The following is a 26,447-nucleotide window of genomic DNA, read 5'->3' as shown; positions in this document are numbered from 1 at the left end:
CCCCATATTCACCCAATAGAACCTCCGGCGGACCCGAGATATTGTCTTTGTCCTGCCCAAATGGCCGCCGGAGCGGGTACCATGCACCTGTTGCAATATGACGTTCTTGAATTTGTCAGGGACTATCACCAGCCAGGAAGTTCGATCAGAGGGAACCTCCACCCACTTGCGATACAAGATGTTGCCTTTCAATTCCAGGGTCTGCCACTGAGCCCAATACGCCTTTGTTTGCGCCCCGAGGGGGGTGACCTCTTCCCCCTTTGGTCTTTTCCCCAATTTGACCCATTGGAACACCGGCCCCAGAACAGGATCCTCCTGCTGGGCCGTGCTCCAAGCCAACTCTCCAAATTCTTCGTCCACGGTTAGTGGCAAAATTGGCCCTCTCACCCGGGTTGCCCGGACAACGAGGGTCGGGTCCGAATCGCCCAATTGCTCCCTCTCCTCGTGTCTCGCACAAAATTTACAGTTTTCCCCCAGACAAGGACGCCGAGAGAGTGCGTCCGCATTACCATGGGCCTTCCCGGCCCTATGGGCCACATCAAAATCGTACTGCTGCAACTTTTCCAACCACCTTGCAATTTGGCCCTCTGGTTCCTTGAACCGAAGGAGCCATTGCAAGGAGGAATGGTCAGTTCTAACCAAAAATTTCCGCCCGTACAAGTACGGGTGGAAATGGTTCATGGCAGCCAGCATAGCCAATAACTCTTTGCGAGTGACGCAATAATTTCTCTCGGGCCTACTTAAGGCCCGACTATAATAACCAATCACTCTCTCCACGCCCTCCTGTGTCTGAGACAAAACTGCGCCCAATCCTTCCTGGCTCGCATCCGTGTCCAGGGTAAATGCCCCGTCGCTAGTGGGGTAAGCTAGAAGGGGTGCGGATGTTAGACACCCCTTCAATTTTTGGAAGGCCTCGTGGCACTCCCGTGTCCAATTAAATCGCGTCCCCTTCTCCGTAAGCCGGTGGAGGGGACGGGCCAACTCCGCAAATTTCGCCACAAAGCGCCGGTAGTAGGAGCAGAGTCCCAAAAATCCCCGCACCTCCTTGATGGTACGTGGTGCGGGCCACTCCTCTACCGCTTTAATTTTGTCTGGGTCCGTTTTTACCCCCTCGCGGCCGATCACGTGACCTAGATAGGCCACCTCTCTTGCAAACAAAGTGCACTTACTCGGGTTCAGCTTCAACCCTGCCTGTCTGAGGCACCCGAACACCTGGTCCAAATTAGCTACTGCCTGGGGGAACGTTTGGGCATGTACCAGGACGTCATCCAGGTACACCAGGCATGATTGCCATGGCATGCCGCCCAGTACATGCTCCATCAATCTTTCAAAGGTGGCGGGGGCGTTACACAAACCAAACGGCATCACAGTAAACTGATACAGTCCCTTACCTGTGGAAAATGCCGTTTTCTCCTTCCCTGCCCTATCCATCTCCACCTGCCAATACCCACTCTTGAGGTCCAAAGTTGTGAACCAATTTGAGCCCGCAACGGCATCGAGGGTGTCATCAATCCTTGGCAGGGGATATGAGTCCTTGAGTGTCACGTTGTTTAGCTGGCGATAGTCCACACAGAACCGCGTGGTCCCATCCTTCTTTTTGACCAGCACAACAGGTGACATCCAAGGACTTCCCGAGGGCTCGATCACACCTGCGTCGAGCATTTTTTCAAACTGCTCGTCAGCTTCCGCCCTCTTGCTCCAAGGGAGCCGTCGGGCGGCCTGACGAATAGGCCGGGCCTCACCGGTGTGGATCTGATGTTTCACCAGGCCCGTACGTCCAATATCCTCGGTGGACAGGGAGAAGAGGTCCAAATGGGACCCAACCAGTTTGTGTAAGGCCTCCCTCTGGGTACCTCCCAACTCTACGCTGCTACGATTTACCATCTTGCAAATGGGATCGGGCCAATTCCTACTTGTTATTGAAGGCTCCCCCCGGGGTCGGCTCGGCTGGACGTTCTCGCCCCTCACTGTCGCGACTTCCTCAACTGGGGTGCAGCCAGCTACCCTCGTGCCCCTTACTATAGTGCGTGGTTCTGTACTCATATTTATTACTCGGACGGCCACTACCGGTCCGTCCGTTTTTACAAGGGTGCGGCCCACGATTAAACCCGGTATGGACTACGCTGCCACCGGTTCGACCAGGCCGCAGGACTCCTGCCATGTTGGGTGAGCTGCCCACCGGGCCGGCACTATCGCCTCGGCCCTTGGGGGGATGGTCACGGCCTCGGAAGCCTCCAGCTCCGCTCTCTCGGCCGTGCTCACTCCCCCTAACGGCAGCTCTTCTACTCCCACCTGCAGGATCCCCCGGCACAAGTCGATTTTACAACCGCTGGCAGTCAACAGGTCCAACCCTATTAAACATGGGTCGCACACCTCCGCCACCCAAACATCTATCTCCCTCCTTACCGACCCTAACTTGAGGGTCACAGAACCACGCCCTATGATCGGGACCGTTACCCCGGTAGCAAGCTGCAAACTATAATTTTGCAGGCGCTGGATCTTATCCCAGCCACCTGCACTCGAATCAAGGACCACAGGGCTGATGATCGTGGCGCTAGCTCCTGTGTCCACTACGGCGTCTACCCCCACGCCGGCAATTTTGCATCTAATTGTCAGGCTACCGGTTCCAATTTGGCCACAATAAATGACCTGTCGCGTCAATGAGGGCTCTCCTCCATCCTCTGCTGCCGAACACCGCCCTACGTGCCCGACACCTTCTAGTTTCCCGGGGTCTGGCGGGGGGGTGTCTGGGGTCGGCTAACCCGCTCCCCCCTGGGCGGAGTTGAGGACCTCAACTGCCGGGGATCATCCCGGCGCGCGTTTCGACAGTGCCGCGCCAGGTGACCCAGGCGGTTGCAGGTATAGCACCTCACCTGATAAGGTGCTTGCCTCCGGAATTCCAAATTCCCCCCCCTGTAGGTCCGAATTGGATTACCCGCTCGTGGTCCACCGCGGGCCACCTCCGGGGCCGCCTGCCATGGTCCAGGTCCTGCCAGGCGCTGGTCCACCAGCCTCCGGACCATGCCCGCCAGGTCAGGACCCACGTCGTGGGCGGGCCCCCTAAGGGGTCCGCCCTCCATCGGGGGTCCCACCTGGCGAACCGCCATTGCGAGACGCTCGCCCCCCCGGGCCAGGGGCCTCGCTGCTTCCCAACGGGCCGCAGCGTCAGCCGCCTGGCTCAGAGTCTGCGGGCGCCACATGGCGAGCTGTTGCCGGAGCTCAATGTCCGGGAGGGCCTGGATAAAATGGTCCAGCGCCAGGCTTTCCTGGGAATCCGCTGCCATGCTAGCATGTGCGATCCCCACTGCGCGGCGAATGTCGTGGGCAAGTTCCCCAATGGCTTCCTGGGGCTTGCGCTTTCGCAGCGCGAGCTGAGCTTTAACAAGCTCGCTCTGCTGTTCTATGCCGAATCGATTAATTAGGGCGTCGCGGAGGGCTGGCAGGGTGAGAGCACCCGCTGGTAATGCCGTCAGCACCTCCGCCGCCGCGCCGCGCAATGCGGCCACCAGGTGTACTCCACCTTCGTCCTCACCCCAACCGTTGCCCTTACACACACAGTCGAACTGCGCCAGGTACGCGCGTAGATCACTCTTGCCGTCATACGGCGCGAGTGGGACCTTGTGGGACCATCTCGTTTGCGAGTCGTTGCCCGCCTGCCGGACCCCGTGCGTCGCCCCTTGCGGGGTCAGCGCGGGGCCGAACCGGCCGGGCCCCCACAGTACATTACCCCCAAGGGGCTCTCGTGCCTCCCCGGTCCCTCCAACAACTACCCCTGTTGGTGTCGATGCATGGGTCACACCTCCGCAACCCGCTACCCATTCCATACCACCACAACCTTGCTCACCCACACCTCGCACCTCTCGTTCCATACCCTCCGGACCAGCCATACACCTCACTCGTGGCCTCTCACGAACATCCGGGTCTATCTCGACCCCCAAGCTTATTAAATCACCTGGCGCATCATACGCACGACCATATTGGTCACCACTTACACCGGGTCCTCTTTCTCTTCGCTTCTCCTCCATCACCTGCGAATCCCTCATCCGGTTAATGAGCACATCATCACGATCCGAACACAGACTTTGGACCAATTCTTTTACTTCCTCCTTTATCTCTTTCTTATCCTCTCTCCGTCGCTTCTTAATTTCGCTCACCCCTTCTTCCACTTCTTCTAATTTTTGCTTCATCTCCTTCATCTCTTCATGCGCCCCTTTTAGTTCTTCCTCTAACTCCACTTTATTTTTTTCTATGTGCTCCCGCACCTCCCGCTCTTTAACCTCCATCACCTCTACCACCTTGTCCATTTTCCTCGTCAGGTCCTCGTGTACCGTCTGACACTCTTTTTTAATTACCCCTACGTCCTTTTTCATCTCCTTCTGTGTCGATTTTAATCCCTCTATTACCGCTGTGTTCTTCTTTACCTGGTCCCCCAACTCCTTTTGTCCCACTGTCAGTTGTTCTACTCCCAGCGTCAACTCCTCTATACCACTTTGCAATTTTACAGTCCCCTTTCTCACCTCCTTCTCCATGCGCTCCTTACAGTGCCTCACCTCCTCGCGCACTCCTCCGACCTCCTCACTCACACCTCTTCTGATCTCCTCTCCCATCACTTGCATCTCCTGCCCAGATGCCACCCTCATCTGCTCCATTTCCTCCCTGTGAGCATCCAGTTTGGCTTCTACCCCCATTCTGACCCCCTCTATCTGCTGCCCCATTTGGTTAATTTCCCTTTCCGCTTGGTCCCTCATGTCCCTCAATTTGCCTTCCATAGTGTTTTCTAAACCCTCTAACCCTTTTTGCATCCCTTCCATTTGATTCTCTTGAGCGGCCATTCTGTTTTCTACCCCCATTAACCCCTCCTGTATTTCCCCTAATCTATTGTCTAATCCCTCTATTCTACTCCCTAACCCTCCGATCTGGGCCCCCATGTCCTCCCTCAATTTCTCGCTATTGGACCCCATGTCCTCCCTCAATTTCTCGCTATTGGACCCCATGTCCTCCCTCAATTTCTCGCTATTGGACCCCATCTTTTGTTCTAACCGTTCGCTATTCTGGGCCATAAGGGCCTTCATTTGTATTAAAAAAAGGTTCAAATCCGCCAGGGGCGCTGCCACGGTCGCGGGCGTGGACGCCGTGGCCACCTCGTGCGTGACAACGCTATTTTGCGACCCTGCCGCCCTCACTGCTTCGCTCTCCTCGCGTCCCTCAATTTGGTCCTGGACCGACCCTGCCTCACTCTCCCCTACCGGACCCCAGCTGTCTTGGTCTGCCATAGCGCAACTTTCAAAATTCGGTTTTTTATTTCCGTATAACAAAATCAAATTTCGCCGTTATAATTTCGCGCGGGAAACGCGCTCCGAATCGATTCTAATTGTTACAAATTTGGGCCTAATAAATTTAGTCCCGGGTTCGAATTCCACTCCTCGACACCAATTGTTATAGATCGCGGTTAGATGTTATAGACCGAGCGGTGGTGTAAGACCGCGACCTAACAAAACTCACCCGATTATACTCGAACGTTGACTAGTCGCGCTACGCTAGGTCAATTGAGGGAAATGACACACGGCTGGGATTCAAATGACACGACACCAGGGTTCAGTTCTCAAAGACCTCCGGAGGAGGTTATATTCGTTCGGAAGGTTAGATTACAACTACCAGAGGGACAGCATAGTAAGGTGGGCACTTAAACACAATCTTATATTCACCCCAACAGACGACAGATAAACGGGACAAGGCTGACTCACACGGGGATTGATGGCAAGGAAAGGCGGGTATCGATGGCTCCAGGTGCACCTGGGCTCAGGGCAGGATCGACCCGGTCCGGTCTAGAGATGCGGGGAGGTCGCAGCGCTCGGATGGCGTCTTGTCTGCTCAAGCTCGGGGCGCATCTGACGTCACATCCGGTCAGTCGCTGCGCATATCCGGCGGGGAGTGACACGCCCTCGGCTCGTTAGCTCCGCCTCGTGGAATCGGCACGTTGCTTCTCATTGGGTGCGTGCGGGGGGTTTACCAGGCTCCGCCCTTGACGAGGAACTGACAGCCAGCCCCTTTGTGGTAACCCCGTGGAGCGCATGGTCCGGAGCGCATTGTCAATGGCGGCTAACCGAGCCGGTGTCAGGACGCACACTCCCCCCCCGCGCAGCGCCGTGCCCCTCTGTTGTTGTTGTTGTTGTTGTTTGGGGAAGAAGATGGGAAGAGGTATGGGAAGGTCCTAAACTCACTACTGGTGCCATATAATCACATTCTGGTGCAACGAAGAGTCGGAATTAATGGAAACGAGTCCTTAACTGACATAGACTAAGAATAACTAGCAAGATGTCCGAAAGTTGTCTACGTGTGGTGCGGTGGACCTGGGCACGACATTTAATGGGGGAAAAAGGGGAAGGTCGGTTCTACAGAGTGTTGTTTACAGACAATGGGACTAGGGAATGGGGGATTGGGGATAGTTGGGGAGTATTGGGGAAATAGGGGAATATTTACAAGCGGATATGGAGGCCAAATTCCATATTCGCAACAATATATTTACTTGCATTTTCATCAAGTGCGCGTTAAAAATTAATGAGCACCCCTGGTGTCTGGGGACATGGTGTTTCTTGTTCAGGAGCACATCCCCAACCCATCTATAGCAATTTTAAGTAATCCCCATTCCTGTTGCACGAAAAAGTGGATTTTAATGGTATGCCCCATGGCCTACACGTAATCGGAAGAATGGACGCGACAAAAAGCAGGAATTCGTCCGAGTTTCTTTATTGTCACAAAACAACTCGGGTACTCTGAAAAGCCCGTTTATCGGGCAGCAATATATATACACACATTATCCCGGAGCGTTTGCCTGGGAAAGGCGAGAGAGGGCGTGGCCGGGCGTCCCGGACGCAGCCTGGCAAGTCGAGAGCGGGCGTGGCCGGGCATGCCCAGGCGTCCCGGCCGAGGCCTGGCAAGTTGAGCGCGGGCCTGCCCAGGCGTCCTGGACGAGCCCGGCATGGTGATCGCTCCGCGTCCTTGGTAGGTGCAAGGCGATTGTGTAAACCCAGCGGTAGCCGCTACACACGTCCCCCCAGAATCGACTTGCACCGGCAGGGTCAATTTGAGGGGGGTCCTGATGACCCGGCAGAAGCGACCCCTGGCGGGTCGTGGGGGGGGGGGGGGGGTCCGGTGTGGTGGTGGGCGGTCGAGTGGGGGGCACCGTGGACGGGGGGCGGCCTCGCCGCGGCAGAAGGGCCAACCGTGGCGGTTGGTCGATGTCCACGTGCGCCGGCTTGAGGCGGTCCACCGCAATCCGGTCCGACCTGCCGCCGATGTCGATGACGAACGACTTGTCGTCCCGTCGCAGGACCCGGAAGGGCCCGTCATACGGCGGCCGGAGTGGCCCCCGATGTGCGTCATGACGCACAAAAACGTACTCCGCTGTGCGAAGCGCTGGGGGGACGTAGGACTGGGGGTCACCGTGGTGGGATGTTGGCACGGGGGCAAACCGTCGGGCGGCCTCCTGGATGTCCGAGCGCTGGTGAGCTGCGGACCAGGGACTGGTAGCGTCGGGCACGAATTCGCCCTGTACGCGTAGCGCCTGGCCGAAGACAAGCTCGGCGGTGGATGCCCGGAGGTCCTCCTTGGGGGCCGTGCGGAGGCCCAAAAGGACCCACGGCAGCCGGTCGGCCCAACCGCCGTCTTGAAGGCCGGCCATGAGCGCGGCCTCCATGGAGCGGTGGAATCGCTCGCACAACCCGTTGGTTTGGGGGTGGTAGGCCGTAGTACGGTGGAGCTTGACCCCCAGGTTGCGGGCGACCGCGCCCCACAGCTCGGAGGTGAACTGCGGTCTGCGGTCCGACGAGATGTCCGCCGGTGCGCCGAAGCGGGCGACCCAGGTGGCGATGAAAGCCTGCGCCACGTCGGCGGTGGTGGTGGAGACGAGGGGAACGGCCTCCGGCCACCTGGTGGTCCTGTCCACCATGGTGAGCATGTGTGTGAACCCCCATGATGGGGGGAGGGGGCCCACCAGATCCACGTTGACGTGGTCGAAACGTCGTTCGGGCACGGTGAAAGGTGCCAGCGGGGCCTGGGTGTGTCGGTGGACCTTGGCCTGTTGGCAGGCTGTGCAGGTGCTGGTCCAATCACGGACGTCCCGTCGAAGGCCGTGCCAGACGAATCGCGCCGACACCAGCTTCTGGGAAGCTTTCCGGCCCGGGTGGGAAAGGCCGTGGAGGGAGGCGAAGATGCGGCGTTGCCAGGTAACGGGCACGATGGGGCGAGGCTGGCCTTGGGAGACGTCGCAGAGCAGGACAGTGTCCGCGAAGGGGATGTCGGCCAGGCGGAGGCCTGTGTTCGCCGCCCGGAGGGCTTGCACCGTGGTGTCGGTGGTTTGGTCCGCCGCCATAAGCGCGAAGTCCACGCCGAGGTGGACCGCGTTCGCGTTGGCCCGAGAAAGACAGTCGGCCACGGCATTGTTTTTGCCGCCGACGTGCCGGATGTCCGTGGTAAGTTCCGACACGGCGGAGAGGTGGCGCTGTTGGCGGGCCGACCACGGCTTCGTGACCTTGGCCATTGCGTAAACCATCAGCTTGTGGTCGACGAACGCCGTGAAGGGTCGGCCCTCCAGGAGGTGGCGGAAATGGAGAACGGCCAGGTGTAGACCAAGGAGCTCACGGTCAAATGTGCTATATTTGAGCTCGTTCGGCCGGAGCTGCCGGCTGAAAAAAGCGAGTGGCTGCCAAACCCGGTTCACCCATTGCTCATGTACGGCACCCACCGCGTAGTCGGAGGCATCCGTGGTGAGGGCGATGGGAGCGTTGAGCACCGGGTGAGCGAGCAGTGTTGCGTCGGCGAGGGCCCGCTTTGAGCTTTGGAAGGCCGCGTCCATTGCTGCGGACCAGACGATGTCGTGCTTGGCCGGCTTGCCCCGGAGGGCTTCGTAGAGGGGCCGCATGATTTGAGCAGCGCGGGGCACGAAGCGGTGATAGAAATTCACCATTCCCAAGAATTCCTGCAGGGCCTTTATGGACCGGGGACGCGGAAACGTGGTGATGGCCTCGACCTTGGTTGGCAGCGGCACGGCCCTGTTCTTGGTGATGTGGTGGCCCAAAAAATCAACGGCCATCGTGCCGAAGTAGCATTTGGCCGGGTTGACGATGAGGCCGTGCTCGTTGAGGCGCCCGAACAGTGTTCGGAGGTGGAGGAGGTGCTCGGCCCGGGACGTGCTGGTGATGAGGATGTCGTCCAGGTAAACGAAGAGGAACGGCAGGTCACGCAGCACGCCGTCCATCAAGCGCTGGAACGCCTGAGCCGCGTTCTTGAGGCCAAACGGCATCCGTAGGAATTTGAATAAGCCGAACGGCGTGATGACGGCCGTTTTAGGGACGTCGGCCGCCCTGACAGGTACCTGGTGATATCCCCGTATGAGATCGATTTTTGAAAAAATGACCCGTCCTGCCAGACGGGCGGAGAAGTCTTGGATGTGTGGGATCGGATACCTGTCAGGGGTGGTAGTGTCGTTAAGGCGGCGGTAGTCGCCACATGGGCGCCAGCCGCCCCCTGGTTTTGGGACGATGTGTAGTGGCGAAGCCCACGCGCTATCGGAGCGCCGCACGATGCCGAGGTGTTCCAAAGCGTCAAACTCGGCTTTGGCCACGGCGAGCTTGGCTGGGTCGAGGCGGCGGGCTCTGGCATAGACCGGCGGGCCTGTGGTTGGTATGTGGTGCTCGATCCCATGTCGTACTGCGACGGCCGCTTGAGGGCCGGGAACTCCGTGAGCAGGCGAGCAAACTCGTTCGCCGCCGGGAGGGCGCATGCCAGCTCGGTCGGAGCGGAGCTGCTCAATGTGCATACCAGGAAGCTGAAGGTCTCGGCGTTGATGAGGCGACGCCGTTGGACGTCCACCAGCAGTCCGTGTGCGCAGAGGAAGTCGGCGCCTAGCAGAGCCATGGGCACGCTGGCGGTTACAAAAGTCCAAGTAAAGCGTTGGCCGCCGAAGCAGAGGGTGACGTTGCGTGGGCCGAAGGTGAGGATGGCCGATCCGTTGGCCGCAACCAAGGAGGGGCCGCAAACCACGGACTGCCTGTCCTGATCGGAGGCGGGTATGACGCTCAGTTGGGCGCCGGTGTCGCACAGGAAGCGCCGTCCGGACGATTTGTCCGTGATGAAAAGTAAGTTGCCCATGTGGCAGGCGCTCATGGCTGGTAATGAACGCCGGCCCGGCCGTTTCCCAGCCTGCCGAAGGTGCACGGGGGTCGGCATGTCCGGGCCTTCTGTCCGAACCTGGCATGATAGTAACACTACGCTTGGTCAGGTGGAGGCCCCGGTCGTCGTGCTGGAGGTGGTCGGCTCGGCGTTGCGGCCGCCAATTGCTTCAGCAGTTCGGTCGTCGACCGTGCCGAGTGGTCGGGCGCCATGGGCATTGCGTCGGACGGCGGTGGGCCCCAGGTCGCTGCTGCAATGCATTGGCCTGCCGCGGAGATCTTGTCGGCTTCCCTGGCGAGGGCGCGGGGATCCGTGATCGTCGTGCTCGCCAGGATGAGGCGTACCGGGCTAGGCAGCTGACGGAGGAACAACTCCCGCAACAGGAATGCCGGAGAGTGCTCGACGAGCAGCGAAAGCATGTAGTCCATTCACTCGGACGGGCGCGTGTCGCCGAGCTCGGGCAGGCGCCGTGCGCGTTCCCCCGATGGGAGGGCAAAAGCGTCGAGGAGGAGCTTTTTAATCGCGCCGTATTTGTCAGCGGCTGGCGGGCTCTCGAGGTGGCTCAGGGCGCGGGCCGCGGTGGCTGAACCGAGCGCTGCTACCACATGGTGGAAGCGGGTGTCGTCGGCCGTGATGCCTCGCAGGGTGAACAGGGAGTCCGCCTGGGCGAACCAAACCGCCGCGTGAGCCTCCCAGTAGGTAGGCAGTTTAAGGGCAACTGCCATGTCCATGTCGGTAGGTCACCAATGAAGGAGCTGTGCTCCCACGTAATCGGAAGAATGGACGCGACAAAAAGCTGGAATTCGTCCGAGTTTCTTTATTGTCACAAAACAGCAATATATATACACACATTATCCCGGAGCGTTTGCCCGGGAAAGGCGAGAGGGGGCATGGCCGGGCTTCCTGGCAAGTCGAGAGCGGGCGTGGCCGGGCGTCCCGGCCGAGGCCTGGCAAGTTGAGCACGGGCCTGCCTGGGCGTCCTGGACGAGCCCGGCATGGTGATCGCTCCGCGTCCTCGGTAGGTGCAAGGCAATTGTGTAAACCCAGCGGTAGCCGCTACAATGTGTTGTTTAAGGTGGGATGATTGATTAAAAGATTTTCCACAACTGATGCATTTGTGTGGGCGTTCATCATTGTGAATCATCATGTGTTGTTTAAGGGTGGCTGATTGATTAAAAGATTTTCCACAACTGATGCATTTGTGTGGGCGTTCATTATTGTGAATCATCATATGTTGTTTAAGGGTGGCTGATTGATTAAAAGATTTTCCACAACTGATGCATTTGTGTGGGCGTTCACCATTGTGAATCATCATGTGTTGTTTAAGGTGTGATGATTGATTGAAAGATTTTCCACAACTGATGCATTTGTATGGGCGTTCACCATTGTGAATTATCATGTGTTGTTTCAGGTGGGATGACCGTTTAAAAGATTTTCCACAACTTGTGCATTTATTAATAATAATAATTCATTACCTTCGCAAAAGCGGAAGGTTATGTTTTGATCGCTGTGTATTTATTTGTATGTCTGTGTGTGTGTGTGTGTGTGTATGTTATTCGCATAACTCAAAAAGTGTTCAACCGAATTGCATGAAATTTGGTGGGATGATTGGTTATTATACGGGACACATTTGATTAGATTTTGGGAGCAATCGGGTCAAAGGTCAAGGTCAAGGTCACGAAAAGGTCAAAATCGTATTTTTATTTGTCATAACTCGGTCAATTCTTATCCGATTTGCATGAAATCAGCACCAAACTGTTCACTGTTCTGTTCCCTACACTCCCATGCCAAGTACAGAACAGTAGCTGCGGCGAAGGTATGCGCTCTACCGAGTGCCCGTTCTAGTTTATTTTGTATAGCGCTTTTCAAGAAGCCCGAAGGTGCTTTGACAGAGTGCAAAACATAATGCATAACAATACATGAAAACAACAATTGCAAAAAGACAAGAATCAATAGGGAAATATTTAAAGCAAAAGGAGGTAGAAGGAGAAGAGATAGTCAGGGGTTAAATGCTGTGGGTTGAATGTTGAATGCAGTGTTGAACAGGTGGGTCTTTAGTGATGTTTTGAATGTGGCGAGTGAGGAGGAGTCTCTGATGGTGTGAGGTAGTGAGTTCCAGAGGGTGGGAGCAGCGATGGAGAAGGCCCTGTCCTCCCAGGATCTGAATTTGGTCCGGATGGGGGGGGGGGGGGGGGGGGGAGGTCAGGAGGTTGGTACGTTGCGGGTGGGAGTGTGTCTGGAGAGGAGGTCAGTCAGGTAGGATGGGGCCAGGTTATGGAGGACTTTGTATGTCAAGAGGAGGATTTTGTACTGGATTCTCTGGAGGATGGGGAGCCAGTGAAGCTTGTAAAGGACGGGGGTGATGTGGTCACGGGTCCGGGAATGGGTGAGTAGACGGGCAGCGGAGTTCTGAATGTATTGGAGTTTATTGGTGATTTTTGAGGGTGAACCATAGAGGAGGCTATTGCAGTAGTCCAGACGGGAGGTGATGAAGGCGTGGATGAGGGTTTCTGCAGCCGTGGAGGAGAGGGATGAGCAGAGACGGGCAATGTTTTTCAGGTGAAAGAAGGCTGACTTTGTGATCTGTTTAGTGTATTTGTCGAAGGAGAGGGTTTGGTCAAAGATGACGCCAAGATTCCGGATGTGAGGGGAGGTGGATACTGGGATACCGTCGATGTTGAGGGCAAAGTTATGGGTGGATTTTGTGAGCGTTTTTGGGCCAATGATGATTATTTCAGATTTATCACAGTTAAGCTTGAGGAAGTTGATTTGAAGCCAGGATTTTATTTCAGTGATGCAGTTTGTCAGGATAGAGTGGGTGTCGGTGGAGACGGACTTGGTGGAGATGAAAAGCTGGATGTCATCGGCGAAGCAGTGGAATTGGAGACCATGACGGCGGATTAAGTGACCGAGGGGGGACAGGTAAAGGATGAAGAGGAGGGGGCCAAGAACTGAACCTTGGGGGACACCTTGGGGGAGGGGAGCAGTGGGGGATTTGCAGTTATTGATGGAGATGGAGATTGTCAGAGAGGTATGATTTAATCCAAGAGAGGGCAGTGCCGGTAACGTTAAAGGTGGATTCAAGTCGGGTGAGGAGGATGGTGTGATCGATGGTGTCAAAGGCAGCGCTGAGGTCGAGGAGGCCGAGAATGTTGAGGTTGCCAGCGTCAGAGGAGAGGAGAAGGTCGTTGGTGATTTTGAGGAGAGCAGTTTCAGTACTGTGGTTGGAGCGGAATCCGGATTGGAATGTTTCATACGTTATTGGCAGAGAGGTGATGTTTGAGTTGAGTGGCTACAGCGCGTTCCAAAACTTTTGACAGAAAGGGTAGGTTGGAGATGGGTCTGAAGTTGTTTAGGGTGTCAGGGTTTAGACCAGGTTTTTTTAGAATGGGGGTAACAGCAGCAATTTTGAGGGAAGGTGGGACTATGCCTGTAGACAGGGAGGAGTTTATTGTTGCAATGATAAGTGGAGAGAGAGCAGGGAGGGAGGCCTTGACAAAGCTGGAGGGGATGGGGTCAAGAGTGCAGGTGGCAGTTTTCATTCCTATGAGGAGTTCAGAGAGGTCAGTAGGGGAGATTGGGGAGAACCGAGACAGGGGATGGCAGGACAAGGGGGGGCAGGTGGTTGGAGGGGGAGCGGGTGCGGCGGTGGTCAAGCTGTTGTAGATGTTGTCAATTTTGCATTGGAAGAAAGAGAGGAAGGAGATGCAGTTGTCTACTGTGAATGACTGGGTGGTGGTGTTCAGGGGGCGGAGGAGTTTGTTTATTGTCGAGAAGAGTGCTTTTGGGTTTCCGGAGCCAGAGTGGATAATTTGAGAGTAGTAGAAGGAGTGGGTGCGGGAGAGGGCATCTTTGTAGTGTTGTAGGTGGTCCTTGTAGGCTTGGGAGTGAACTGTGAGACCTGTTTTATTGCGGAGTCTTTCAAGTTGGCGAGCACGAGTTTTCATCAGGCGGAGTTCAGGGGTAAACCAGGGAGCAGAATGGGTGAAAGAAACTGTTTTGGTTTTTACAGGCGCAAGCTGGTCAAGGCAGGAGGAGAGAGTGTGGTTGTAGTAGTCAGTGAGGTCGGAAGGGGTGTGGAGGTCAACGAAGGGAGAAGTGGACATTTTTTCAGAGAGGGTGGATGAGAATGAGGTAGGTGAAAGAGCGTTTAGCTTACGGAAGTTGATAGTGCGATAATGTCTTGGTGTTGGGGTGGGGATGTTGATGGTCATAGTGATAGCTAAGTGGTCAGAGAGGGTGAGGTCGGAGCCAGAGAGAGATGGTGCAAAATTAATCCAGTGGAGCAGACAAGATCCAAAATGTGACCACGGATATGGGTAGGAAAGTTGACATGTTGAGTGAGGTTAAAGCAGGTGAGTAAATCATTGAAGTCAGTGGTTATTGTGGAGTCAGTGGAGTCCATGTGGATATTGAAATCACCAAGGAGGAGGATTGAGGGGGAGAGGGAACATAGCTGGGTCAGAAAGTAGGAGAAGTCAGACAGGAATGATGGGTGTGGTTTGGGAGGGCGGTAGACGACAGCCATAACTGACTGCGTGCGATCAGAGAGTTTAAAAGCCAGGTGTTCAAATGATGAGGATGAGGCGATGGGGATGAGGCGGGTCCTGATGTCTTGATGGTGGATAACGGCAATTCCACCACCTCGGCCCACCGAGCGTGGTTTATTGACGTAGGAATATCCATTGGGTGTGGTGAGGTTGAGTGTGTAGTAGTCCAGAGGTTGTTGCCAGGTTTCGGTGAGACAGAGAAAGTCCAGTTTGTTATCCAGGATGTATTCGTTCAGGATGAGGCATTTGTTGTTGAGGGACCGGGCGTTGAACAGGGTGAGCTTGATGTTGTTTTGAACAGCAGGGATTAATTCAGGTGATTTAGCTCGGGTTCGTAGGCAGGAGGTGCGATTGTGTGCGTTGCTGTGACCAGGTGCGCTGGGACGAAGAGTGAGAGTGTGCTGAGCCGACCAGAGGACGGGGATGGAGTGACCTGATTGCAAATATACAAACTTACAACCGGAGCCACGGTGAATGTACCTGGGTCGTCGGAGGAGCCCATTTGATTTGATGGCAGAGATGCATGATGGGGTGGAGCGGGTATTGAGCAGAAGGAGCCTTGCGGCAGAGTACCGCAGAGCCATGCCAGGCAGGAGCGGAGACGAGACGGGGCCAAGGTTGAGGAGGTGAAACAATTGTCCCAACCCACAGGAGCGGGCCCGAGGAAACGAAGGAGCCAGGTAGGTGAAGCCAGGAGCAGAGCCGGGACCAAGCAGAGGGCAGGCAGGAGCAAAGAGACGATCACGAGGCCAAGGTTGATCACGGCAAAGCGGCAAATGCAGCGGCAATCGACCACCGCCGCTACAAATCAAGATCACGGCGGGAAACCGCCACCAAACCGCTGCGATGGTCACAACCCACGAGAGCGTGCCCGAGGAAACAGCGAGCAGGCGGAGGAGCCGGGCAGGCGAAGCAGGGAGCAGAGCTGGGGCTATGCAGAGGGCAGACTCAATGGCCAAAAAATCCGCACGACCACCAAAAAAAAAGCAAGCAACTGACAGTGGCCCGGTCGAAGAAGCGGCGAGCATGTGACGCCTGCGTCCTCTTCATACCGGACCGGAAGCGGAGGTCAAGTTGGGCGTTCACCATTGTGAATTATCATGTGCTTTTTGAGGTTGGATGAATGATTAAAAGATTTTCCACAACTGATGCATTTGTGTGGGCGCTCACCATTGTGAATTCTCATGTGTTGTTTCAGGTGGGATGATCGATTAAAAGATTTTCCACAACTTGTGCATTTGTATGGGGGTTCACCATTGTGAATTATCATGTGCCTTGCAATGTGGGATGATCGACTAAAAGATTTTCCACAACTGATGCATTTGTATGGGCGTTCACCATTGTGAATTATCATGTGCCTTTTAAGGTGGGATGATAGATTAAAAGATTTTCCACAACTGATGCATTTGTGTGGGCGTTCACCATTGTGAATCATCATGTGCCTTTTAAGGTTGGATGAATGATTAAAAGATTTTCCACAACTGATGCATTTGTATGGGAGTTCAGCGTTGTGAATTCTCACGTGTATTTTAAGAGTGGATGATTGATTAAAAGATTTTCCACAACTGATGCATTTGTATGGGCGTTCCCCATTGTGAATCATCATGTGTTGTTTCAGGTGGGATGATCGATTAAAAGATTTTCCACAACTTGTGCATTTGTGTGAGCGTTCCCCATTGTGAATTCTCATGTGTGATTTAAGGTTGGATGATTGATTAAAAGATTTTCCACAACTTGTGCATTTGTATGGGCGTTCATCATTGTGAATTATCATGTGCCTTTTAAGGTTGGATGAATGATTAAAAGATTTTCCACAACTTATGCATTTGTATGGGAGTTCATCTTTCTCTCCTTTGTGAGCCTGATGAAAATTATTACGTGCAAACAATTCATTATTCCTTTTGTTGTGTTTGTAAAAAGTCCTCTTGTTTGTTTCAGTTCGCGGGTCCTGCGCTCCTACGTCTACGCTGTTCATAAAAGTATGTGCAGTCTCCTTTGTAGATTCAATGGATACACCTGAAAATACAACGTCACATGACCTGTAAAAAATCTGATTTTGTTCAATACTCGCAATATAATTCTGACAAACGTACGCAAACATGTACATGTGTATTTGTTCGACTGGAAAAACGAAAACATTATTGTTGATGTTGTAGCGGTTCCCGCTGAATGGACACAATCGCCTTGCACCTGCCAGGACGCGGCCAGGGCGCGATCGCCACGCCTCTCCTGGGCATGCCCGGACTTGCTGTTCCCGGGCATGCCCGCTCTCGCCTTTCCCGGGCATGCCCGCTCTCGCCTTTCCCGGGCATGCCCGCTCTCGCCTTTCCCGGGCACGCCCGTTCTCGTCTTTCCCGGGCATGCCCGTTCTCGTCTTTCCCGGGCATGCCCGCTCTCGCCTTTCCAGGGCTCGCCCAGAGCGCCCGGGCACGCCCAGCCTCGACTTGCCAGGCCGCGTCCAGGACGCCCGGGCATGTCCAGACTCGCCTTTCCAGGGCTCACCCAGAGCGTCCGGGCATGTCCGCTCTCGCCTTTCATGGGCTCGCCCAGAGCGCTCGGGCACGCCCAGCCTCGACTTGCCAGGCCGCGTCCAGGACGCCCGGGCATGTCCAGACTCGCCTTTCCAGGACTCGCCCTTGACACCCGGGCATGCCCGGTCTCGGTTTTCCCGGGCAAACGCCCCGGCATAAATGTGTATATATATTGCTGCCCGATAAACGGGCTTGCCAGAATACCTGAGCTGTTTTGTTTCAATAAAGCAACTCGGACGAATTCCGTCTTTGGTCGCGTCAATTCTTTCGACTCGCGTTGGAGCGCAGCTCCTTCAATGTAAATATACAGTGCTGTGTAAAACTTTGGGTTTATCCCAAGATATTCATACTGTTGCGGTTTTAGTAAACCGCTGAGGCATTGGCAACCACCATACAGTTCCATTAGTGTGATTCTTTCCATGGTATAGAATAGCTCCTTCCCCTTTGTCGTGGGTTAGAGTGTCATAAAATGCGTTGGTGAAGGTTTAGAGAGGCTTTTTCACTCGTTTTCCTTGGGGGTAATTGTTTCATGTGCGCAGCACTTCTCGTCCCATAAATGTGATCCACGTTTTAATCTGGGAAGATTGTTTCATGCACGTGAGCAGCGAGTGTATCCCTCATTGCGCCGAAACTTATTTGAAGTGACAAGCTAAATAAAACCAAACCGTCACCTCCTCAATTTCCCCCCAGATCTTTCCTTTATACCCGACGTGAAAGTACATCCCAATCACCGTTATTAATACAGAATTTTTTTCGATGCACTTTCATTTCCAACATCCACATTAAAAGCCATTGCAAAAGTATTATACACACGGCAGAGAGACTATCATTCCTCGACTAACTGGCTCATTCAGTCCGGACTTCATCAAGCGGTAAAGCTCGGCCGCCCTCATGAAATATCTAATAAAGGGATTGGTGCATATCCCGAAGATCATGTGGCATTCAGTTAAACGGCATTACACCATCGACATTGAAGCAAGTGGTTCACTGATTGGCACTCGCGCTTGATTATCAACCTGCTGTGGCACAAAGTTATTCATGTGCGGTAGCCTCCGGCCCTGAAAGTTTGAAGGGAACTGCTGTCGGACAACATGGACGTCGGACATTTACATTTCGGTGTCGGACAACATGGACCAACTTCGATCAACTCATCCAAACTCTCTCTTCCTCATATGTGGCGACTTCAACTGTCATCATGCCAGCTGGCTGGGCATGGGTTCCTCTCTCACCAGCCATGGCACCTCAGCAAAGGACTTCTGCGACTCTTTATGACTGACACAATCTGTTAATTTCCCGACACGGATCTCAGTCAATGCAGTATCTTCTCTTCTCGACTTGGTTCTGACAAACTTCCCTGCAAATGTCTGCTGCTCTTCTTCTGCTCCAATCGGTTCTTCTGATCATGTGCTTGTTAAAGTGGACATCTCTCTGGCCATTCTCAGAGAGCCTCTTCAGCGCCGATGAGTCTGGCATTTCACTCAGGCTGACTGGCATGGTCTGCAAGCAGCCATCAATCATCTGGACTGGTCTCCCATCTCTACTGCCTCTGACATCAATTCTTCCTGGGAATTCTTCCAAAGCAAACTGCTCTCTCTCATGCACAGTTTATCCCAACTCGTCTTCAGTTGTCTTGCCCTTCCAACCGTCCATGGTACACTGAATCTTTTGGTGAGGCAGTTGCCCTGAAACAACTTGCCTTTGCCTCTTGGAAGGCAAATCCAACTGAAGGCAATCTCAGTTCCTTCCACCAAGCTCGGAACAAGTGTGCGTCTACCCTCAGGAGTGCCAGGAAGCGTGATCTCTCCACACTCAAGATTGAACTCTCAAGCCTGTCTCCTTCCTCCAAATCCTGGTGGCGTCTGGTCAAATCCGTTTCTGGTGTTTGTTCCCCCTCCATCCCCTCCCTTATCTCACGTGGCTACACAGTTGACACCGCACGTGACAAAGCCGAATGCCTCAACTCTGTGATTGCCTCAAAATCTTGTGTCCCAAACCCATCTCTCTCTGTTCCCACCTTTCCCAATCGAACCCAACTGCTCCTGGACTCTCCTCCTTCTCTCCCGACAAGGTGGAGAAGAGTTTTTGTCAAACCTCGACTCTGATTCTGCAACTGGACCAGACGGCATCAGCCCACGGGTCCTAAAATCCTGCTCTGCCGCTCTATCTCACCCTCTCTCTGTTCTTTTCACCCTCTCTTTTGCTCAAGGTCATCTGCCAGCATCTTGGAAATCAGCAAACATTACCGCTTTACACAAAAAGGTGCAAAAACAGATCCTTGCAACGACAGACCAATCAGCCTGCTCCCAATTATCAGCAAAGTCATGGAATCCATCATTGCTTCTGATATCAAATCCTTCCTCTTCTCCAATGGCTTGATCTCTGATCATCAATTTGGATTCAGATCAGGTCATTCTACTCTGGACATGCTGCTTCTTCTGTCTCAACAATGGATGGAGGTCCTCAATGCCAAACAGGAAATCAGAGCTCTCTCCCTTGACATATCCCGTGCATTCGATACGGTCTGACATCCAGCTCTGCTCACCAAAATCTCATCATGTGGTATCCATGGAAATCTCCACTCATGGCTTGCGGACTTCCGCTCTGGTCGTAGGCAACATGTGGCCCTGAATGGATTTCTCTCATCTTCCCTTCCTGTTAAGGCTGGAGTTCCCCAAGGTAGTGTTCTGGGCCCTGTGCTATTTCTGGTCTTCATCAATGATCTCTCTGACTCTCTGGAAAATCCTCTCTATCTCTTTGCTGATGACTACACCATCTGCCGCTCCATTCCTCATCCCTCAGATCGGCAGTCTGCAGCCTCCTCACTCTCTGCAGACCTGGACAAAATCACAGACTGGTCAAACAAGTGGAACATGTCTTTCAATCCTGACAAATCTCACACTCTTACTATGTCTCTCCGAAAAGACAGACTGGCAAACCCTCCCATCTACTATCTCAACAATCCTCTCCAAGAAGTTCTGTTGCTCAAGATTTTGGGTTACACTATCTGCCATGATCTTTCTTGGGCAAACAACATTTCCAAGCTGGCCTCCAAAGCCAGTCGCCGACTGGGCATCCTCCGTCATGCGAAGTCCTTCTTTGGCACACCTGAGCTCCTCACCACATACAAGGCTTTCATCCGCAGCTCAATGGAATACTGTTCCCCCCTCTGGGCCGGTGTTCCTGCCTCACACTTAGCTCGGCTTCATGCTGTTGAAACCAAAGCTTTCAGAATCATTGGAATCTCCTGCGATGAAGCTAACTCCAAGGGCCTTTCACTCACTCACCGCAGGCAGGTTGGTGGTCTTTCTGTGTTCCCACCCAATTCCTCTCCGGCCTTGCTCCCCCAGCTCTCTCTGTGCTCTGTCCCCCTGATATTTCTACAGGTCACACAACATCTGTCAGCAACCCTCTTATGGTTAACTGCCAAAATCTTGCCTCTCTGCACACCTTCACACTTTCATTCCTCTTTTCTCCCACCTCTGGAAAAACTCCCCCACTCCCTTCAATCCCACTCCTCCCTCCAGGTCTTAAAAAAAACAGCTGTTCACCACCATCTCTTATCTTCCCCCATCCAAAACCTTGATCTTTTCTATCCCCGCCAATTCACCCCAGATACACTTTTTTTTGAAATTGCATCTTCTTTCCTGGAAGTCCTTGCAGTGTTCATATGTTTTATACCTCTCCCACCTCCCCCCAAACCCTCTCCCTCACACATTTCTCTCAATGTCCCTGCTCTCAAATGTTGTGTTTGTGTCCTTCCCCCTCTCTCCTCATCTTGTCGACCGCTCCCCTTATTTTGTGTTTTATGTGTCGGTTTGACTTTTTGTGTGATTCATGTTTGCACTTTCACGAGCCTCGATCTTGTATACAAAAAAAACAAACAAACAAAAAAACCGAGGCTGCCCCCCTTTTAGTGGACCCGAAACCCACGGCCACAACAATACATTAGGGTAAATTCAACCAATTTATCAGTGATATCATTTGTGTCTGTAACTGTAAATCGATTGCTTTTACAAATGCACATGTTCAACAATACACTTCATTTTCATAAAATAATGATTTCAAAAATCGTCAAAAAAAAAAATCCCAAAGTTTTGCGCGATTGAAGCAGTCGTGTGCACCACCCAAATACATCAACCTATTTAACATGTCCAAGTACACCAAAACTGGATGTTCTTGGAAGTATTAAGAAGGCAATCTGTGTTCCACATTGTTCAAGTATATAATTCAATTTACATAAAATAAAGATTGTAAAAGACGAATAAATGAATTCATTCCTGGTTTTTCCATCGTTTTAACCAGCACATCACCATATCTTACACATTACATGAGTTAATCATGCCTGTTGTTTGTATCCTTAATGAGGTCCTTCAAAACAGTAAGCTTCCTGTTCAAAGTGATTTTAAGTTTTGTTTGATTGCCAGACAGGCCGAGTAAAAATATTACTCAACTGCTCTCTGGACGTTGCACATGTACAATCGGATGATTTCAAAGCCGGAGTACGTTAAAACGAAAGACTTGTCTTCCTATTCATGTTCAAAATATAAAACATTAGATTTAAATAAGTTGTTCCTCGATCATAAACCGATGATCATAAATAGCCAAGATGACACAAACCAATTGCTCAACCCCGTTTTTTGCTTCACGTGCGCGGGGTAATAAATTGAAAGAGCAATCACTCTGCAGACCCTTGCCGGGATTTATTTTGTGGCAACTAAATGGAACGATTTTCGAAATGAAAGTTCATTGGTTGCAAAGGAAAGGTCTACATGGTCGAAAGGGCAAAGGTCTGGTTTGATGGTCAAAAGCTGTGAAGGTTGTAAAGTCTGAAAAGGTCAAAAGGGGTTCAAAGTGCATAAAGGGTGGTAAAAGATCTAAGGGGTCTAAAGGGTGTAATTTATGGTCTAAACTAAAGAGTCTGAATTGTCTGAAGAGGTCTAAAGGGTTTTAAAACGACTAAAAACGGTCTAAAGCTCAAAGGGGTCTAAAGTGTCAAATGGGTTTGAAAAGGTCTGAAGGTCTGAGAAAAGTCTAAAGAATCTTCAAGGGTCTGAAATACCAAAGGGGGCGTAAAGGTCTGAAGGGTATTAGGGTGTCTGAAGGTCAAAAAGAAACGGCCCAATAGTAAATAATTAATAGACGTCGTCACGTTCAAATAGTATATATTCAATAGACTCACGAGACGAGACATACTCACTTGACGAAGTTATCACATTTATTTGATACGTAATTAATAGATGTGCGTTCCAATGAATTGTAATTTATAGATGTACACACATTCTAAAAGTACGTAATTAATAGACATGCTGCACTCGCGTTCCAATAGTACACAATTAAGATGTTGTACTCATTTACTTAGCACTAGTTGAAGTACCCAGCATTGCCCGGGGTATGAGGAGTGGAGGGGAGAAGGAAGAGGGGAGGAGGAGAGGGAAGGGAAGAGGGATGGGAAGGGCGGAGGGGAAGAGGAAAGGGGAAGTGGGGGGGTAGGGGGAGCAGAGGAGAGTGGGGAAGAGGAAAGAGGAGAAAGAGGAGGAGGAAAAAGGAAGGGAAGCAGGAGGTGAAGGGGGAAGGAGAAGGAGAGTATAGGGGGGAAGGAGGAGAGAAATGGTATGGGGAAGAAGGAGCGGGGTGAGGGGGAAGTGGGCGTGGCAGGATGACGGAAGGGAGGTGAACAGGAAGATGGAGGGGAGAGATATACTGTATTTATCTTTTAGAGGGGCTTTGACAGGCCCCTCCATTTTGACAGCCCCCTTTGACAGACCATTATTATATCTGTCTGCAGGGTCTTGATCCATATTTCATTGTCATCATTCATATTATAATTATTATCATAGTTATCATTATCATTATCAACATCACCACTGTTATCATTTTCAATATTGTCATTTTTATCTCTACCACCGAAGGTGGATGGAGCTTAAGTTTTCACCCCTATCTGTTTGTCTGTCTGTTTGTGAACAGGATATCTCAAAAAGTTGCGGACAGATTCAGACGAAATTTGGTGGAAAGGTAGGGAATGTGACAAGGACGAAACGGTTAGATTTTGGTGAAGATCCGGATCTGATAATGTTTTAATACTTAGGTACGGATTCAGGCGAAACCTGGTGGACAGGTTGGGTGTGTGACAAGGACAATCGATTCAATTTTTGTGATTATCCAAATCAGTGATGATACGATAATTTTTTTATTTGTCAAAGGATTCTTCACCATTGAGTGATATGGCCAAAACGATGTAAAGCGTGATGTTTCAAAAAGTTGTGGACTACTCATGACATGGCAGAGGTATGCTCTCAACCGAATGCTGTACTTGTAAACATAGTCATCATTATTAGGTTTCCTCTGCATGAAATGCAGAGGAATACCTCTTGTTTTTCCTCAAGGTTTATTTTTGGTCTTCCGCCAGATGTTCACTTTCGAAAACGTAAAAATCGATGTTCTCAAGCAACTGTTGGTCCGATTGACATGAAATTTTCACCAAGTGATTGGCTGGACATGAAGAATTTTTACCAACTTGGTGCCAACTTTTACCAACAACTTGTCCCAACAACATGTCGGTGCCAACTTGGAAAACACCTTCAATGTTGCCCCTCTATCTCCGAAACGCCTCAATGGAAAAAAATTGAGCCATGGCTCATTCGAAAGAACTCTGCAATTGGACCAAAAACACATTTATTTAGGTTTTAGGATGTTAAACGTGCTGACGTTACAAAGTTAGATTTCGACAAATAGACCCCTTGATGCCACGAATGATTTTTTTTACATGACCTTGGTGAAAAAAAAATTCAGAATACAAAAAAATTGATGCCATATGCCACATGGTTCGGCCGCCATATTGTTTTTCGTGAAAAACACTAAAACCCCGTTTTCTCCGCAATGGCTGAACAGATTGAGCCCAAACTTTGCATGCAGAATCTCATGCCCATGACAAACAAAACGTTCCCATATGATGACATTGTATGTCGCATCGTTTTGGAGTTATGATGTTTTTAAGCATAAACTTTAAATCCTATCTCCTCCCTCATTTTTGAAGATATCGAGTGGAATCTTTACACAAATGTTCCAAATGTGGGGCAGTTAAAATGTTACTTGGGAAGTTTTGATAAGTCACATGATTTGGCCACAATAAGTAATTGAACGAAAATCTTGAAAATATTCTATCTCTTGAACCGCTGCATTGATCGACTTGAAATTTTAATGTAATGTAGCTCTCGTTGTCTTTAGTTTGGTCTGGGGAATAAGTGTTCATAATTTCGATATCTTTGGTTGAATGGTCTGGAAGCTAGAAGTCGTTATTGTTGAAAGAAGAAGAAACACAACACTTTTTTCTCAGGCCATGCAACTGATTGGTTTCCTGCATAATCGCTTTGCATACCCAGAGTGATTTTGAGAGATAAGAACACGAGAAGAACAAGGTAAGTTGGAAGTTTGTGGGATTTGTCGTTTTTATGTTATCGTCGAATAAAGAAATCGCGTCTTTGCCGAGGGCCGTGCCTCAATTTTAACTTGGCGCGATTCGTGCAGGCTAGCCATACAGGCTTGTTTCAGCTTGGATTTGAATTCAGTTTTCGGATTTGGTAGTGGCTTGGGGGTGTTAACATCTGACCACCACAACACTGTCCAAATCGGATAAATTTTAACCGAGTTACCTCAGGTGGCGAGTGTGTCTGTTTTAATTTTCATTTGGCGCAATTCGTGCAGGCTGACCGTACAGGCTTGTTATCATTATAATTACCATCAATGTCACGATCATATTTTGTACAATCATTGTAATTATTGGTCATGATGATGATCATCATCAATATTAGCATTATCATTGTTATTGTCATTGTCATGATGTGCCATTAACATGATGCACCATTATCATGACACTTATCATTCAGGACAATCGTCATTGTCATGATGACTGTGACTGTGTATCATTATTTTTATTTTTATCATTAGGTACCATCATCATCATGCACTATTATCGTTATTATTATCACCATAATCATCATAATCATGATGTGTGTTACGTTTGTGGGGGAAGACATGGAATACCTTCGGAAAGTTCAGAATGTGTGGGTTTTAGTATGGACTGTGTGACGTGAAAATGAAGCCGCCATCTTGATGTACGTAAGCAGGGTAAACGTTCAGGTGAAGAATGTTTGCATGTCGCCATAAGGGGCGTGGCTTTTGTGTTAACTCGTTCTTGGGTGTAAGATGAATAAACCCCCGTGTGTAATTGCCTCTGTGATTTTCCCCTTCGTTTTTATTCCATAAAAAAGGGCCGCCATTACAACAGCCATAAAAGCCCGACAGAAACCCAACACATTTGCCAATTGGCAAATAAACCCAGACGTCATCTGAACATTCTGGAACAGAGATGAGACTCCTCCCCACCCCCCCCCCCCCCCCAACGACTCATGACCTTCATCATTGGGCGTGAAGCAAGGCCATGAGGCCCCGTCCCGGCGACAACGATTGGTCGTTGCTATGGACTGTTGTGATGGGACGTCGGTGATTGGACAGAGTGTGACTTCAGCGGTGGAACATTAGAGAGCTCGGGGAGCAAAAAGAAGCCGTCTCACCATATTGCTCTCGCCAAAAAGAAGCCGTCTGTCCTCTTCTGGTGCTGGCATGAGTCGAAGGCAGTCGCATTCTCTTTGTGCTGGCGTTCGTTGGAAGCGGTCGCATTTCTCTCGTTCTTGCTCTCGGCTCGAGTGGGCGCTGATGTCTCGGGTGCGCTGGTGAGGAGACGTGTCGGAGCTTTGGAAGTTTTGCAACGTTGGAGGAGGGGATGTTATTGACTGCAGTGCTTTTCGGGGGAGGAGAGAGCCGTGTCTCACTTGGCGGTGGAAGCGAGGAAGGGCCGGTTGGCTGCTTGTTCACGCCTGGGTGTTTTCGGCGCCATTTATTGGTGGGCTCCCAGCGCGGTGGTTTTGAGGCGACGAATGCCAACCGACGAACTTGTATTGTGGATTTTGCTTGTCCTGCATTTGTGTTTGTGGGTTCGGATTAACCCAGTGTCGGCCGTCCGATCAGATATGGCTTCGGGGCTTTCTCGCGCGCGTCAAAGACAATCCCGCCAAGGTTTGATGTGCGCCTCAGCGTTAAAGCTCATTTCGGTCATCCATCACCCAGGGGTCTTTAGCCCGGGGAGGCGCCATGTGCTATTATCATTAACATTATGTACCATTACCACTGTCATTATGAT

The 26,447-nt window shown here is 51.7% G+C and overlaps 1 protein-coding gene across 1 annotated transcript in view; it reads right to left on the bottom strand.

Moving 5' to 3' along the window:
- Window positions 1-26,447, bottom strand: part of LOC137427337 (uncharacterized) — a 385,725-nt gene that overhangs the window by 147,459 nt on the left and 211,819 nt on the right. The window contains exons 13-15 of the mRNA XM_078777386.1: window positions 25,822-25,999; window positions 15,794-16,581; window positions 11,318-11,624 (exon numbers count right to left, since the gene is read on the bottom strand). Of these exons, the coding sequence (XP_078633512.1) occupies window positions 11,318-11,624; window positions 15,794-16,581; window positions 25,822-25,999 (1,273 nt within the window). The remainder of the gene's footprint in view (window positions 1-11,317; window positions 11,625-15,793; window positions 16,582-25,821; window positions 26,000-26,447) is intronic.

Source organism: Myxine glutinosa, chromosome 5 (assembly GCF_964187855.1).
Source record: "Myxine glutinosa chromosome 5, kmMyxGlut1.1, whole genome shotgun sequence".
NCBI classification, from domain to species: Eukaryota; Metazoa; Chordata; class Myxini; order Myxiniformes; family Myxinidae; genus Myxine; species Myxine glutinosa.
This window is presented reverse-complemented; position numbering and strand designations above follow the sequence as displayed.